Below are 15294 nucleotides of genomic sequence, written 5' to 3'. Positions count from 1 at the left end.
TCACTAATTTTAACTAATAATTACATCTTTATATATTAAAAGTAAGGTCAAATAAGTTTGACTTTGAAATCTGTTCAACTACTGGGTACTTTACCTTAATTGAACTTTAAAAGACAATATGGCGATATTTTAAAACCGTAAGATGGAGGGCGAAGCATAAAGTTTTAAGAGCCAACCAATTTCCTGATAAAAAGGCCCATAAATAAAAATTTATAGTGAAAACGGAAAAAAAAATTTTTTTTGATATTTCGGAGATACTAACGCACATAAATATTTAGCTTTGTTCTTTGAAAAACGAAAGTAAAGTGGAGGCAAAAGCGGGTTCTGTTTGCCCTTTGACCGGTGGCTCCTCTGTCTGGCTGAAGTTGATGGTTTAGCGGGCTAAACGAATGCAAACGACGGCACGGGATTCAATATATTTAATATATGACGTAGATGTGTGAGTGTGGAATATATATGTATGCAAGTGAACCACCGAAGAATGATCAGAGGGAAAGAGGGCTGCAGCAGCAACGGTGAGTTTCACAGTTAGGTTCTCACGGCTCATACATGAATGCATGTGTGGGCATGAGGCTGGAGCCTATTGGCCGGCAGACCCCTGACCACAGAACGGGCGTGGGCGATGCCTCGCCGAAGATTAAAGAGGGCGCTAAAGGAGAATAGGGTTTTGACCTCGTGTCCTCTATAACGCTAAGTTCAATATCTAGGCAATAGTTTTCAATATTTTCCCCGTTACTTTTCTGATCCGCAGTTTTGAGCGAGCTAGAAGGATTGGCACGCGGAGCCGATTCTAGGGACTGTACTCCGAGTTCCAGAGCTTCGCTGGATCCGGAACATGTTGCCAGGGTGGCGGATTCCGCAAAAGCAGCTCTGGCCTTCGCCAGGAGCAAGAATCCGGCTATCAGGTGTCTTACCACCAGAGGGACTGTTCTTACTTCGAGTATCTTCACTGCTGAAGATGATGTAAGGCTTAATGAGCTTGCTAGCAATGATGACAAGATTCTTGCCACTTGTCTCAGCCTTTGCCGCTCTAAGGATCAAGTTTCTGTCGGTAAGTTGCTTATTTTAACTTCTAACTGGTCCAACTATGCTATTTTTTGGGTTGGGACCAATTTTTAGTTCCTAATTTCGCTACCGTAGGCGCTTCGTGTCACTTCTAGGAAAAGTAGGCCCTAACGTTGCCAATTTATGAATTTTTTACCAGATTTTATTCTTAATATACAATTTAAATAAAATTTATGTAAAGTTAATTTATTAATCATGTGATTAGTCAAATTGGACTAATTTCTAGTTCTTAATCTCGCCACCAGTGGCGCTAAGTGTCACTTCTGGGTAAAAAAGGGCCCAACTTAACCAATTTATGAATTTTTTACCGGATTTTATTCTTAATATACAATTTAAATGAAATTTATGTAAAGTTAATTCATTAATTTTGTGATTAGTCAAATTGGACTAATTTTTTGTTTCTAATTTCGCCACCAGTGGCGCTAAGTATCAATTCTAAGTAAAGTAGGGCTTAACGTTTTCAATTTATGATTTTTTGACCAGATTTTACTCTTAATATACAATTGAGTAAAATATATGTAAAGTCAAATTATTTTTAATGTGGTTAGTCAAATTGGACAATTATTTAGTTCCTAATTTTGCCACCAGTGGCGCTAAGTGTCAATTCTGGGTAAATTAGGACCCAGCGTTACTAATTTGTAATTTTTTGACCAGCTTTTATGTTTTTATATATAATAGAGATGAAATATATGTAATTTAATAATTAATTTAGATGAAGGACAACCTAGACGTCTACGCAGAGAAGTAGTTCTACTTACCGAAGACAGGAACCTGAGGGTGAAGGCGCTAGCTCGAGATGTTCCAGTTCGGGAAGTCCCTGACTTCATGCTCTGGGCCGGACTTGGTTAACTAACCTATAAATAAATAAATAATTAATTAATTATAATAAATATTAGCCGTTATTGATAGACATATTTATATATTTGTTTATGCTGTACGCTAAATCTATTTTTCTCTGTACTTAGCATTCTTGAAGACTTAATTATCGTCGGTAATTTTTTTTCCTTATTAACTCACTACGTAATCAATTTGTAATATACTTTTAAATTTTGTAATTTTTTTTTCCAAGCTCTCTGACTTCTCTCGGAGATTTGAGATGACATAACCTATAAATTTTTTGACAATTGTATTAGAAGTAATGCAAATATAGCAAGTATATATTAACACAAATTTATAAATATATATATATATATATATATATATATATATATATATATATATATATATATATATATATATATGTTTAGTATTTTTCTTACGTCCTAGACGCACTGATCGATAGAATATACATATTAGATTTAATATTAAAAAATGTAACAATTAATGACCAACCTTTTTTCTTAGATTTGTTAAGGAGGGCCAATCAAAATGTCATGCATTTTACAATTATAAATATATATAAATATAAATATAAATATATTTAGTATAGATTGTTTGAGTCGGTGATAATGAATTAGTTTATTGTTTTGATAGACGATTTAATTTTGTTGAACATTCCGGCGCTGCCGTAACTCTTTAGTGAGCACAGTTAGAGGTTATATATTATTGTTTAGTGCGTCACCAAAAAAATATTGTAACCTTTGGATACGTTTAGGTTAGTTTTATTTTTATCGAAATTTCAATATGTGCTCATGGTAATGAACAAAAGTATAAATAAATAAATAAATTATAAAAATCAATTGTGTATTATTATTTTGTCATGAATTATTAATAAATATATTGACTTCTTAATGTTATAAATGATTTTTAACAGAATGTCATTTGCAAGTAAGTCGAGACTCTTAATCTGGCACAGTATCTCTCAACATTTATCACACAATATAGATTTACAGTTACATTTCAAGTCCAATAAATATAAAAGGGTGTACATTCCTTTTTAGATCGCCATCTATGCTTGTTTACAAATTTAATTCTACTTGTCAGTTTCCTTTTTTAAAAAAATCTTTTTTAAACTAATTTTTCTTCTAAACATTCTAAATTTTTATTAAGTTTTCAATATTATAAAAAAATATTAATAAATACCTACAAAAAACTGCCATTTAATCACTTTGTTTCTTTTTAACCTCAAAATAAAAAACTTTGTTTCCCATCGCAAGTTTTTTTTTAGATATTTAATAAATTTTTATTAATTCTTTAATTTTGTAAAAGAAAAACTAAAAAATACCTACAAAAAACTACTATTTAATCATTTTGTTTCACCTTAACCTTAAAAAAAATTTTTGTTTCCCATCGGAAGACTTCAGAAGTCTTCGTTATTTTTTTAAAGCTAGTTTTTTTTTTTGGATATATACTAAATATTCATTAATTTTTTAATATTGTAAGAAAAAATTAATAAAATCTTACAATGAATCTCTATTTTATCACTTTGTTCCTTCTCAACCTGAAAATAAAAAATTTTGATTCTCATTGCAAGTGTGCTTATTTTTTCATTAAAAAATTTTTTTAAGCTAATTTTTTTTAGACATTTAATAAATTTTTATCAATGTTTTAGGATTGTATAAAAAAAACTAAAAAATACCTATAAAAACTGCTATTCAATCACTTTGTTTCATCTTAACCTCAAAAAAAAAATTTTGTTTCCTATCGGAAAACTTCGGAAGTCTTCGTTATTTTTTTAAAGCTAGTTTTTTTTAGATATATGCTAAATTTTTATTAATTTTTCAATATCGTAAACAAAATCAATAAAAACTTGCAATTTATCATTACTTTGTTCCTTCTTAACCTTAAAATAAGAAATTATGTATCCGAAAGCAAGTTGGCTTATTTTTTTATTAAAAATTTTTTTTTGAAGTTTATTTTATCTAGATATTGAATAAATTTTTATTAATTTTTTGATATTGTAGAAAAAATTAATAATAACTTACCATAAATCACTAATTCATTACTTTGTTTTTTCTTAACCTTAAAATAAAAAATTTTGTTCCCCACCGGAAGACTTCGGAAGTCTTCGTTATTTTTTTAAACCTTTTTTTTAAAGCCATTAGAGACATTAAAGTTAGCGGTCACTAAACAATTTTTAAATTTTAGTTAACAAAAAAGTTATTAAAAAAAAAAAAATGTGTTTGTACCAGAGTACACAGGTAAGAAGTGAAACTTCTTTATGACATATCATTTTCTTACTATTTACAGCCTCACAGAAATTAGGTAGATGAGGCTTAAAAAAAGAAAATTTTTCCGGATTAAATTAAAGCTATTTTAGTATTATAGACATGCATACAAATAATATAAGTAATTAATTTTATCATTGCTCTTATTATATTTATTGTAATTCATCAATTATGATCTCATCATCATTACCATTGTTGTCATTTTTTAGACTCTGGCACTATTTAATCTAAAAATTAGTTAATCAGTTTACAAAAATGATATAAAGAACTTTAATATTCATATTTCATGCCATAACTTAGTAAAAATAATCGTTTAAATTGTTTTTAGAATTAATAATGCTTACTAGATTTATTCTTTACGGCGCTATATATAAACTTTGATAAAAAAAAAAAAAAAACATGGCGCGTAACCGAAAATCGTGACGGTTTTTTTTTTACATTGCTATAAAATTTCTCTCATACGTCGATAAAGAAGTTTCACTTAAAAAAATTGTTTTAGGAAATTGCATTTTTTTATTTTTTCAAATTTCTACATGTCAATTTTTTTTGCCATAATTTATTTGTTACAAAATTATTAAATATACGCTAAATTAATTAACATACTAAGTTTTATTAATTATTCAATATTGTAAAAAAAATTAATAAAAACTTACAATAAATCTCTATTTTATCACTTTGTTTCTTCTTAACCTCAAAATAAAAATTTTTGTTCCCCATCGGAAGACTTCGTATTTTTTTTTTTTTAATTTTTTTAAATATATACTTACTTTTTATTAATTATTCATTATCTAAAAGAAAAATTAATAAATACTTACAACAAACTGCTATTTAATAACTTTGTTTCATCTTAACCTCCAAAAAAAATTTCATTTTCCCTCGGAAGCCTTCGGCAATCTTCGTTTTCATAAAAACGCGCCCTAAACCTGAAAATGAAGGTTATATTAGGAAAAGTTTGTACTTGAAAGAAGATAAGAGAAATGAACGGCCATAAATATGAAACTAAACAAAGATAAAGTAAATTTTAATTAAGCGGGCAAGCAAAAAAGGTTGATAAATGTCTAAGTGCATCTACTGCGAGGCGGTGATCGCGTGGCAAAGCCCGTTGACACTTGCGACCCCGTTACATCTCAGGCATCAGGCATTACAACGTCTGTTGGTCTGTTGTAGGAGAAGAAAACACACAACACTAGACCCGACTAAAATGTATGGGGTACATTCTCACATGGGAGGAAGGGGACCCGTATAATACCCGATTGAGTGTGTGGAGGAGTGCACACACACATTATGTATACAGATGCATATACGCTGTAGGATAGTTGGGGTCGAGAAGTGAGAAGTGAAGGAGTAGATGAAGAAGAAGAAGAAGAAGAAGTAAGAGATGCTGATGTAGAGGCCCTTCTTGGAGAAGCCATGAGTTTTTTTATGAAACACGGTTAACCGTTAGCCAGCCTTCCTCACAACGCCTGCTCGCACGTATGCTGCTTTTTATCCTTTACATACGTAACTCTGAGCTATTTTATTTATTACACTGCATTATTCTAATAATCCCCAATGCTAGAGCTAGTTAAGATCCATGGTAATTATTATTGTAATTATAGCACAAGTATTACTTTATTTATTATTGATTATTGACTAGGAATTCCGTCAGAAGCACCGACTCCTTCTTAGTAACAATTAACCGCGACACAAAATGGCTTATTCATTTTGAATTGGAATAAGACTATAAAGTATCTGGTTCTCAGAAGTCGGGCGGAACGCCAAACCAAGTCTAAGTTCAAGATCACAGGTCGTTGATCGGTTGGAGAAACGGCTGGCTAACTGCCAGGGCGCCAGTTCTATTATCTACGTTTTTTTAACACGTCTTCTAGAGCGACGTTGGAGGCGAGTTTTCTTTTTTTTTTCGAGACGTGAGAAATTTTGGCGCAATTAATGTCTCTTATTGTTAGAAGAACTTGTGATACACATCTCTATGTCCATTTGGACGGACACTACTTTGTTTGAGAAAAAGTCTGAAATTTATGTAAAAGTACTTAATTTGCTGAATATTTAAACATTTTTTACAAATGAAAAATGGTTAATACTTGCAAATTCGCACGATTTTGTCACATTGTTTCTTCTCAACCTCCAAATTACAAATTTTGTTCTTCATCGGAAGATTTCGGAACTCTTCGTTCTTTAGAACCAATCACAAGGTTATATTTTCATAGAAACTGCCCTAAAAATTGAAATTTAGGGTTATATTATTAAATTATAATGTAGATGATTAAAAAATAAAATTTTATGCGAAATTATAGAGATTTGTACATACATAAGCATTTTTATAATAAATTTTGCTTAAAACAATTATAAATCTTCATAAATAATGCCATTTTTACAACATTGTTTGTTGTTAACCTCCAAATTGATATTTTTGTTCCTCATTAGAAGTTTTTTTATAGAAATGAGCCCTAAAAATTGAAATGTAAGGTTATATTACCAAATTGTAATGTAGATTATTAAAAAATGAGTTTTTTTTTTTGTGGAATTGAAGAGTTTAGTACTTAAATAAGCATTTTTATAAGAAATTTTGCTTAAAATAATTGTAATTTTTCATGAAAAGGTTATATTATTAAATTTTGGAGTTATAGATCTTCAAAAAATGGAATTTTTGGTAAAGTTAAAGAGTTATGTACTTAAATAACGTTTTTATAATAAATGTTAAAAAAATAGCCTTTTTACAACATTGTTTACTTTTAACCTCTAAATGATAAATTTTGTTCCCCATTAGAAGTTTTTCATGGAAATAAGCCTTAAAAATTGAAACTTGACGTTATATTGTTAAATTGTATTATAGATAATTAAAAAATAAAATTTTTTGTAAAATTAAAGAGTTTGTACTTAAATATGCATTTTTACAATAAATGTTGGATGAAATAATTATAAATATTTAGAAAAAATCGCATTTTTACACCATTATTTATTTTTAACCTCTAAATTAGAAATTTTGTTGCCCATCAGTAGTTTTTCATAGAAATAAGCCTTAAAAATTGAAATTTAAGGTTCTATTATCAAATTGTAATGTAAGGAAGTAAAAAAATGAGATTTTTTGTGTATTTAAAGAGTTTTGTACTTAAATAAACATGTTTATAATAAATTTCACTTAAAATAATTATAAATCTTCATAAAAAATAGCTTTTTTACAAGATTGTTTGTTTTTAGCCTCTAAATGGAAAATTTTGTTTTCTATAAAAAGTTTTATATAGAAATTAGCCCTAAAAATTAAATTTAAGTTTATATTATCACCAGAGTAGTGTAAAATTTAATAAAAAAGTTTTCTAGCTTCCTGATAGTTAAAATATTCAAAATTCCCGCTTCCAACCTAAAAACAAAAACTCTCACTCATGAATAACATCGCAAACGCTTGCTCTAGTAACAACCAGCCATTCTTAAATCTAGTAACTAAAATCTATAAAATGCTGACAAAACGGTCAGCTTAACAGCCTGAGAAGACAAAGGCCGGGTGAAAAATAATGACACAATAACCTAGTAGCTGATAATAGTGAGGGTCGTTGACAGTTTGACATTATGTTGGAGATGTGGGTCAGCGGCCGGTTAGTGTTGAGCAAAGGCCAAGCAGGCGGTTTGCACACAAGTGTCTGCAGACATTGGCCACATCCAGAGATTGAAGACTATGGGAGCGTACCAATAGCAAGATTTACACCGGAGTCTTAGTCTAAGACTCACTGAAGCTGGTGATTGTGCTTCTCATACCGGCGGTCATCTCACCCACGGCCCACTGGCATCCATCATGCAAATCCACGAGATGGTTGTCTGCTAAAAAAGGGTCAGAAGATATCCAATCTATAGCTTCCCATGTAACACATAACGTAATAACTAATAACTAGTAACGTTAATGACATTAATGGACGGTGAGACTAGCGACCTCTGCTAGCCGTTAGATTAGTTAGTAAAATATCATTATCATAACAAGATAATGGATTTAAGTTGTTGTCGTTCGTAGTTGATGTTGTGATTGCTATTTTAGCAAATTAGTCTTGTGGATTGGGAAGATTGAGAAGAAGAAAGAGAAAAAGGAAGCTAATGAAAGCTATTTAAAACGTTATTCTAATCTGAGAATGAGAATATAATATTATTTTTCTGGTCACGCACCCAAGACCATTTCCGTGTTGTCAGTCCGGGTAGATGTGAAGGTGCAGAAAAGGCAAGAATGGATAAGAAGAAGCAGAAGAAGAAGAAGAAGAAGAAGAAGGAACGTGAAAAGCTGGAAAGTATTTTATTTAAGTTTTTAGTTTTTTTTTACTTACCTTTTTTCAGACGCTGGGAGAATTGCCTGCTACTGGTTGATTTTTCTTTCTCTCCACATCTCGGGCATTGAGTTCGCCCGACGAGTGACGAGCTAAGCGCAAATTCACTTACTGAGCACGCCTTGAGACACGTCTTCAACTTATCGAAATACCTCGGTTAACAGCATACGGAGAATGCTAATTTACGCCTTGATAACTAAACCTCGGACGGCTACCCTGCTGGATTGCATACCGCTACCGAATTATTATTTTTTTTTTTTGGTATTTTAGGGATATTAGGTAATTACCTAATTATTAGATTTGTTTCTTTTATCTAATCACAGATTTAGTGATTGTTATTCTTGTTGTTATTGAGTCGTTAAACTTTTATTCGTAGAGAGTCGTTAAATTTTTGTTTTACGACTGGTAGTCCCGCTATGATTGAATAGATAAATATATGTTTTTCATGTAAATAGGTGATTAATGTCGATTTTAATTTTTTTTTATAAAAGTGATTTGTTTAACTTGTTTATGATTTTGGTAATTAGTATGTATTTATATTTTATTGGTTTGTTTCCAGTGGATTTTTTTTTTTTTTTTTTTTTTTTGGTAGCTTGCCTTGTTTACAAGTTTATTTATAGTTAGAATTTTTTATTCAAATGCTTGTTTCTTTTTAATTTATGCTAAGTTTTTGTTAGTTTTTTATTAGTGTATAAAAAAATTTGTAAATACTTATATATTACTGCTATTCTATTGCATTGTTTGTTTTTAACCTAAAAAATTCAAAATTTACGATAAATAAAAAAATTTTTAATTTTCATGGAAATTGCCCTAAATTTTTGAATTGAGGTGATTTTTATCAAGCTTTAGCATTGTAAAAAATTATAAAAGAGAATTCTTGTAAATTTTAAGGGAAAAATAAAGATTTTCAATATTAATATTGTAAAAAACATTAATCTTTTATAGAAATAAGCCCTAAAGATGAAATTGAATTTTGTTTGTAAGTTTTTTAAAGAAATAACGCCTAAAAGTGAGATTTAAGATTTTATTTAGCATTAGCATTGTAAAAAATTATAAAAATAGAGATTTTATTTAAATTTTAAAAGATTTACGGAAAAATAAGAATTTTTGAAGTAAATTTTGTAAGAGAAATTGATAAATATTTACAAATTATCACGATTTTACTACATTGTTTCTTTTTAACCCTTAAATTTAATACTTTGTTCATCAAATCTTCATTTCTTATGAAAATGAGCCTTTATAATAAAATTTAAGGTTTTATTCAATGCAAGCATTGTAAAAAATTATAAAAATATAGATTTTTGGCAAAATTAAATAGATTGAGAGTAAGATAATCATTTTTAAAATGAATAATGTAAAAAAAAGTTAATAAATACTTATGGAACATCATAATTTGACCACATTGCTTGTTTTAAACCTTAAAATTTGAAAGTTTGTTTAAAAGACTTAAATTTTCATAGAAATAAGGCCTAAAAATCAAATTTAAGGTTTTATGGAATGTTAGCATTGTAAAAAATTATACAAATAAAGATTGTTTCTAAAATTTAAGAAGTTGAGGGAAAAATGAGTGTTTTTAAAGTAAATTTAGTGAGAAAAGTTAATAAATACTTACGAATTATCGAAATTTAACTACATTGTTTATTTTTAACCTCAAAATTTATAACTTTGTTCTTTTAGTCTTCATTTTTCATAGAAATAAGCCCTAAAAGATTGAATTTAAGGTATTATTCAATGTTAACATTGTAATAATTATAAAAATATAGATTTTTGATAAAACTTAATAGATTTAGAGTAAAATATTTATTTTCAAAATGAATAATGTAAGAATAATTAAAAAATACTTACGAAGCATTATAATCTGACTACATTGTTTCTTTTTAACCTTGAAATTTTTAAGTTTGTTCTTCTAGTCTTCATTTTTTATAGAAATAATCCCTAAAAATTAAATTAAAGGTTTTTATTAAATGTTAACATTGTAAACAATTCAAAAATTACAAAATATTATAATTTTTCGTAAACTATGAAAGGTTTAGAGTAAAATAAACGTTTTCAAAATAAAAGTTGTGAAAAAAATTAATAAATATCTACAGAACATTATAGATTGGCTACATTGTTTCTCTTTAACCTCAAAATTTCAAATTTTGTTCACAAAATTTTAATTTTTCATAGAAATAAGCCTTAAAAATTGAATTTAAGATTATATTATCGAATATTAGCATTAAAGAAATTAAAAAATTCTTTTTACCGTAATTTTTTAGTTTCTTGCTAAGAAAAATAAGAAACATAAAATATATAGCGCAATTGATCAATTATTATAACTTAGATCATCTCTAAAGAATTTACATGGCGTAAAACGCATTAGTAATAATAATAATAATTGTAGAGTTATGAATGATAATAATAGATTTTTTTCGTAGATAAAGATAATATTAAGAAAAAAAAAAAAAGTTGATTTACCGCAATGACTCAGAATGAATTTTTTGTTGACCAATAAATAACATTTCAACAACGCGATACCTTACGATAAGTATTAATCATTTAAAAATGTAATTACTGTATATAAATACTAATTGATATATACACGAGGAAATAAACGTATAAATAATTATTTTTTTAACCGGTAACTTAAAAGCTAAATCGCAGTTAACATTAAAAAATTGTTTTCACATGAGGCGTAAGCTTAACCGTTAATTAATGAAAAAAAGTAACAAATAATGTATTACGTATTATAATTTATAATAATAATAATGAAGTCACTGGCCGTTTTTTTTATTCGTTTCCGGTAGAAGTAGTTTGTTATCTTTACGATTTAGTTTATTTCAAAAACATACTTGTTTAAATTAAACTCGGAATATTTTAACGGACAACTCGGTATCGAAACCGGAGTACAGTTTTTGGATTTTTTTCCGGTACTTTTTAAGATAATAATTATTTAAATTCGGTGAGATAATAAGGATTATTATGACTGAAACAACCGTTTGTGTGTAAGAAAGAGTGAGAAAGAAAATATGGAGAGGAGGCAAAGGGGCACGGACACGCAGAATGAGGAGCAATAAAAGTTTATATCAAGGGTGGACGTAATTGTACCTTTGCTTCAGAATAAAAAGCTACAGCTCTTTATGATCGTGATGGATAAAAAATTTAAGAGCACGGGATCTTTTTTATTTAAATGCAGCCTAATGCATCAAAATTGGACAAATAAAATAACAAATCATTAATTATTGTCATTAAGTGAGTCATCAAATTACTCGAGTTCTTTGATTATTTAAATTCTTCATTTTTTTATAATTCTTTATTGCGATCGTTAAATTTTCAATTATCTTTTTTATCAGTTTTAAAAGTTTTAAATCGTTTATAATGTACAATTTAAACTTATAAAGTGCTTAAAAAACATTTAAAAACAGTTTGGAAAGATTGGAACATTTGGAACCAAAACTGCGCATGCGTGGAACTAGTTTTGCGCATGCGCAAGACTAGTTCCGCCCATTAAAGTCATAATTATGTTCTTAGAGAGATGTTGATGATAAAAATAGCTTTGGAACATTTGGAACCAGTACTGCGCATGCGCGGAACTGTATTAGCGCATGCGCAGCACTGGTTCCGCGCATATTAAACGATAATTATGTTCTTAGAGAGATGTTGATGATAAAAGGAGCTTTGAAACATTTGAAACCGGTATTGCGCATGTGCGGAACTAGTTTTGCGCATGCGCAACACTAGTTCCGCCTATTTAAGTCATACTAATAAGTGAGTAATCGAATTACTCGAGTTCTTTGATTATTTAAACTTTTTATTTTTTTATAATTCTTTATTGCGATAGTTAAATTTTCAATTATTTTTTTTATTAGTTTTAAAAGTTTCAAATCGTTTATAATGCACGATTTGGGGTTATAAAATACTCAAAAAACATTTGAGAACAGTGGGACGGCCTCTTTTACCCAGATTCCGATTACACAGATGGCGCTATTACCCAGATCCCTTTGACACATATCCCGATTACGCAGATGGTGATTAAACAGATTTTCTATTACACAGATTACTTATTACTCAGATAACCGATTACACAGAAAATCTTTAACGCAGATCCCGATGACGCAGATAATTTAAATTTTTAAATGATAAATGCCATAATAAAGCCAAGCACTAAAAGTGCCTGAAAAACATGCTCTCCATTTCAGGGCTCCCTTTAATAAAATAGAAAATAAATTATTTAAAACAATAACATAAATATGTAAATAAATATTCAAAGAAACATGCAAAAAGATGGAATAAAAATTATATAAAATATATAAATATGAAAATAAAATAATAATTTATAAATAAAAAAAAATTTCACATTTTAATATAAATACTGGCAACCTTGCAGTCATTATATGACTGCCGTGACTTGTGAACTAAAAATAAATAAAATTTTGCTTTATTAAATAATGATTTTTGTTAAATTGCACTGTACTTTTTTAACTATTGACGTTTTTGAAGATATAAGCTCATCTTGATGTTACACTCATCAAGAGCTTTTATTCGAGTACCCACATGCATTTTTGATATATTTTTCATATATACATAAAAATTGATGTGGGTACTCAAATGAAAGTTCTTGATGAGTGTCACATCGGGATGAGCTTATATCTTTAAAAATGTCAATAGTTCACAAGATACAAGGTCATTTCTTAATTATGTATCTAGAGGTAAAGCATTTTAGAGATCTAGCATCTAGACTTATCATTATAAATTGACTATTGGTAAGAATGACATAAAACCATGAAAAGGTACAACTCCAGGCCAAAACTTTTCCAACGATACCAAATTTAACCATGAAAACCCACTTAATCATATAAATACACCGGCCACAAAATTTCAAAATTTTAATTATTTTCCTAACAATATAGATTACTTACAAGAAGGCTGACGGTAAGTTGAGAAATCTTCTATTTCGAAGTCTTCCATAGCAAAATCTTAATTATTTTATCGCGTAAGAAAATTTATTATTTAAATGTTTATTAAATGGCGAATTTATGCTGCGCTTCGTTAAACAAATGACTTCTTTGATAAAATAAGTTTTCATTTATTTTATTACGGAAGTTTTCATTTACGAGGGATTTTCAAATCGAAAAAATTTACCCTGATTCGTTCTTATATTTGGTCCTATTTTAATTTTTACATATGTTCACTTATGTACATTTTCTTTATATATTTCAATATATCTTTTAATATATAATATATATTAATATATATATAACTTTATTTTTTTTTAATAAATATTTGTATTATTTTTTAATAGTTTTTAAATTTATTAATTACTATTGATTTTATATATTTCTTAATATATAAAGATTATAATCTATAAAATTTTTAATTCAAAGTAGGGGAGAAGGGGTTCAATTGAACCCAAAAATTTTCATCAATTTTTTATTATTCGAATTAAAACTAAATAATATTTTTAACTTCTCGCTACGAAAATCAAAGATTTTCAAAAATCGGGAAGTTATTGTTTTCACCCCGTTTTGCAAAAATCGAGTTTTCATCAGATCTCGACGTTTGAAGGTCACAGGAAGCTTCCCTGACTATCCCCGCGAGGTTGTCACAGTATGTGAAAGTATGTGACCCGCTTATAACTTTTGAACGGCTTGACCGATTTCATCGCGGTTGGTGCCATTCGAAAGGGCTTGACCAAACTTAGATTTTGAAAGCTATTTGGACCGATTCAGATCAATAGATTTTGAGAAATCTTCAAAAAACTGAAAAAAAAATTTTTTTCAAATGTGGTTTTTTTGGAATAACTTTTAAACGGCTTGATGGTTCAATTCCAAAAACAAATCAGCTCTTAACCTCAAAAAACCACGTCGATCGCCACCAGTCTGGTCAAAATCGGTTGATTCATTCGAGAGATATCGTGAACGAAAGAAAACCGAAAAAAGTGTTTTTTCGGAATAACTCCAAAATTCCTAGCGCGATCAATTCAAAATTTAAGATTCTTTGTGAGGCTTAAAAAACTGCGTCGAATGCTTCTAACCGCGTAAAAATCGGTTTATTCATTCAAAAGTTATTGTGGTTTAAAAATTAAAAAAATAGTGTCTTATCAAATCTCTATCAGACTTTTGAGCTCGAAGAGCTTTAAAGGATAAGAAAGCAATCTCTTTGAGCTCGGATAGCTCAAAATAATCCATAAATTGTACTTTTGAGCTCGAAGAGCTCAAAAACGTCATTGGTGCAATTTTAAGCGTCTAAGTATGAAATTAGCGGGAAGTTGCAGGGATGGCCTTCAGGGTCAACCGTTTTCCTAATTTTTTTTGGATCGATTTATGTATTATTTTGAGCTCTCCGAGCTTGGAGAGATAGCTTTTCTATGCTTCTTCGAGCTCAAAAGTCTAAAAATTATACTATCTCATCAAAAACGATCCGAAAAGAAATGTTATGTGAACTTATGCAAAATTATGTAAAGTTATGTGAAGTTATGTGGAAAAAACACTTGAACAAATTGATTGAAATTATGTGAAATTATGTGAAATTATGTGCAGGAAACACTTTTCGGTTTTCTTTCGTTCATGATTTCTCTTGAACGAATCGACTGAAATTATGTGAAATTATGTGAAATTATGTGCAGGAAACACTTTTCGGTTTTCTTTCGTTCATGATTTCTCTTGAACGAATCGACTGAAATTATGTGAAATTATGTGAAATTATGTGAAGTTATGTGCAGAAAACACTTTTCGGTTTTCTTTCGTTTATGATATCTCTTGAACGAATTGACTGCACTGATAGAAGGATTTATTTGTATTAAATAATATTTGTTAATAGCTAACAAATCATTTATTAGA

At 28.8% G+C, this 15294-nt stretch overlaps 1 protein-coding gene across 3 annotated transcripts in view; it reads left to right on the top strand.

Annotated features, from left to right (window-relative positions):
- The window catches only part of LOC123264551 (telomerase-binding protein EST1A), a 53968-nt gene extending 51733 nt beyond the window's left edge, over positions 1 to 2235 (top strand). For all 3 annotated transcript variants that reach the window (XM_044727847.1, XM_044727846.1, XM_044727845.1), the window contains 2 exons: positions 752 to 1051; positions 1778 to 2235. In XM_044727847.1, the coding sequence (XP_044583782.1) occupies positions 752 to 1051; positions 1778 to 1914 (437 nt within the window). In that variant the 3' untranslated portion in view covers positions 1915 to 2235. The remainder of the gene's footprint in view (positions 1 to 751; positions 1052 to 1777) is intronic.
- The last annotated feature ends 13059 nt before the right edge of the window (positions 2236 to 15294 follow it).

Source organism: Cotesia glomerata, linkage group LG5 (genome assembly GCF_020080835.1).
Source record: "Cotesia glomerata isolate CgM1 linkage group LG5, MPM_Cglom_v2.3, whole genome shotgun sequence".
Classification (NCBI taxonomy): domain Eukaryota; kingdom Metazoa; phylum Arthropoda; class Insecta; order Hymenoptera; family Braconidae; genus Cotesia; species Cotesia glomerata.
Note: the sequence above shows the minus strand (reverse complement) of the source record. Positions and strands in the feature narration are given on the sequence as shown.